The 812-nt window shown below is 45.1% G+C and overlaps 1 protein-coding gene across 1 annotated transcript; it reads right to left on the reverse strand.

The window, feature by feature from the left end:
- Nucleotides 1–228: 228 nt before the first annotated feature.
- Nucleotides 229–804, reverse strand: LOC108355073 (collagen alpha-1(IV) chain-like; the record flags this gene model as incomplete). The annotated part of the gene is made up of 1 exon (XM_017606246.1): nt 229–804. A coding segment is annotated over one exon (576 nt), but the record flags the coding sequence as incomplete, so codon positions are not given.
- Between the last annotated feature and the right edge of the window lie 8 nt (nt 805–812).

An 812-nucleotide genomic window follows, 5' to 3' on the forward strand; every position in this document is an offset into this window, starting at 1 on the left:
CGTTCAGTGTTGCTAACATTTAACAACTAATTAGTATTCAACTATTACAGATTTAAGGATTTTACATTTTTTTATTATCTTTAAATGTTGATTAAATTTTTCATTCTTTATTGCATTTTAGGCTGATTTTCGCCGCTGCAATAGCTGGAGCATTAATGAGCGCAGATGCGGTAAGGCAAAATTATAGTTTTTTTTTTAATTCTAAGAAACTCTGCTCATTTTTCGATTTTATTTTATTTCTCCTTTAGCATAATCTCCATTTTCCTTTGCCGGTTCACCTTTCTCACCCTTAACGCCAGGCTGGCCTGGATAGCCGCGCGGACCAGCCATACCACTCAAACCTTGTAGACCGGGTATACCGTCTTGGCCATCGCAACCATCTTTTCCAGGCGCACCAGTAGTACCGGGATTTCCGGAAATACCTTGTACGCCAGGTACTCCAGGCATACCAGGAATACCGGGAACACCGCGTTCACCCTTATAACCGCGAGGACCTAGCGGACCTGGATCGCCTTTTTGGCCCTTATCGCCGGGTGGACCTTCAGGACCTGGATAACCAGGCAAGCCCGTCGGTCCGGGGGGTCCAGCTTCACCGGGAAAACCACGGTTACCCTTTTCCGCGAAACATTTTGGAATGCATCCAACTGTGCCGGATGTACAATTTCTTGGCGGTCCTTGACGATTTGAGGTTACAGTATCGATAATCGCATAACTATCGTCTATTGGGGAACGCGGAGGTGTTGATTCATCTCTGTAATGATTGGGTGGGTTGTAGATCGCACCAGTATCGGTATTTTTCCAAAATTGCTAGA

This window comes from Rhagoletis zephyria, unplaced genomic scaffold (genome assembly GCF_001687245.7).
Source record: "Rhagoletis zephyria isolate East Lansing unplaced genomic scaffold, Rhagoletis_zephyria_1.1 Rzeph_scaffold_41970, whole genome shotgun sequence".
In the NCBI taxonomy this organism is placed as follows: Eukaryota; Metazoa; Arthropoda; class Insecta; order Diptera; family Tephritidae; genus Rhagoletis; species Rhagoletis zephyria.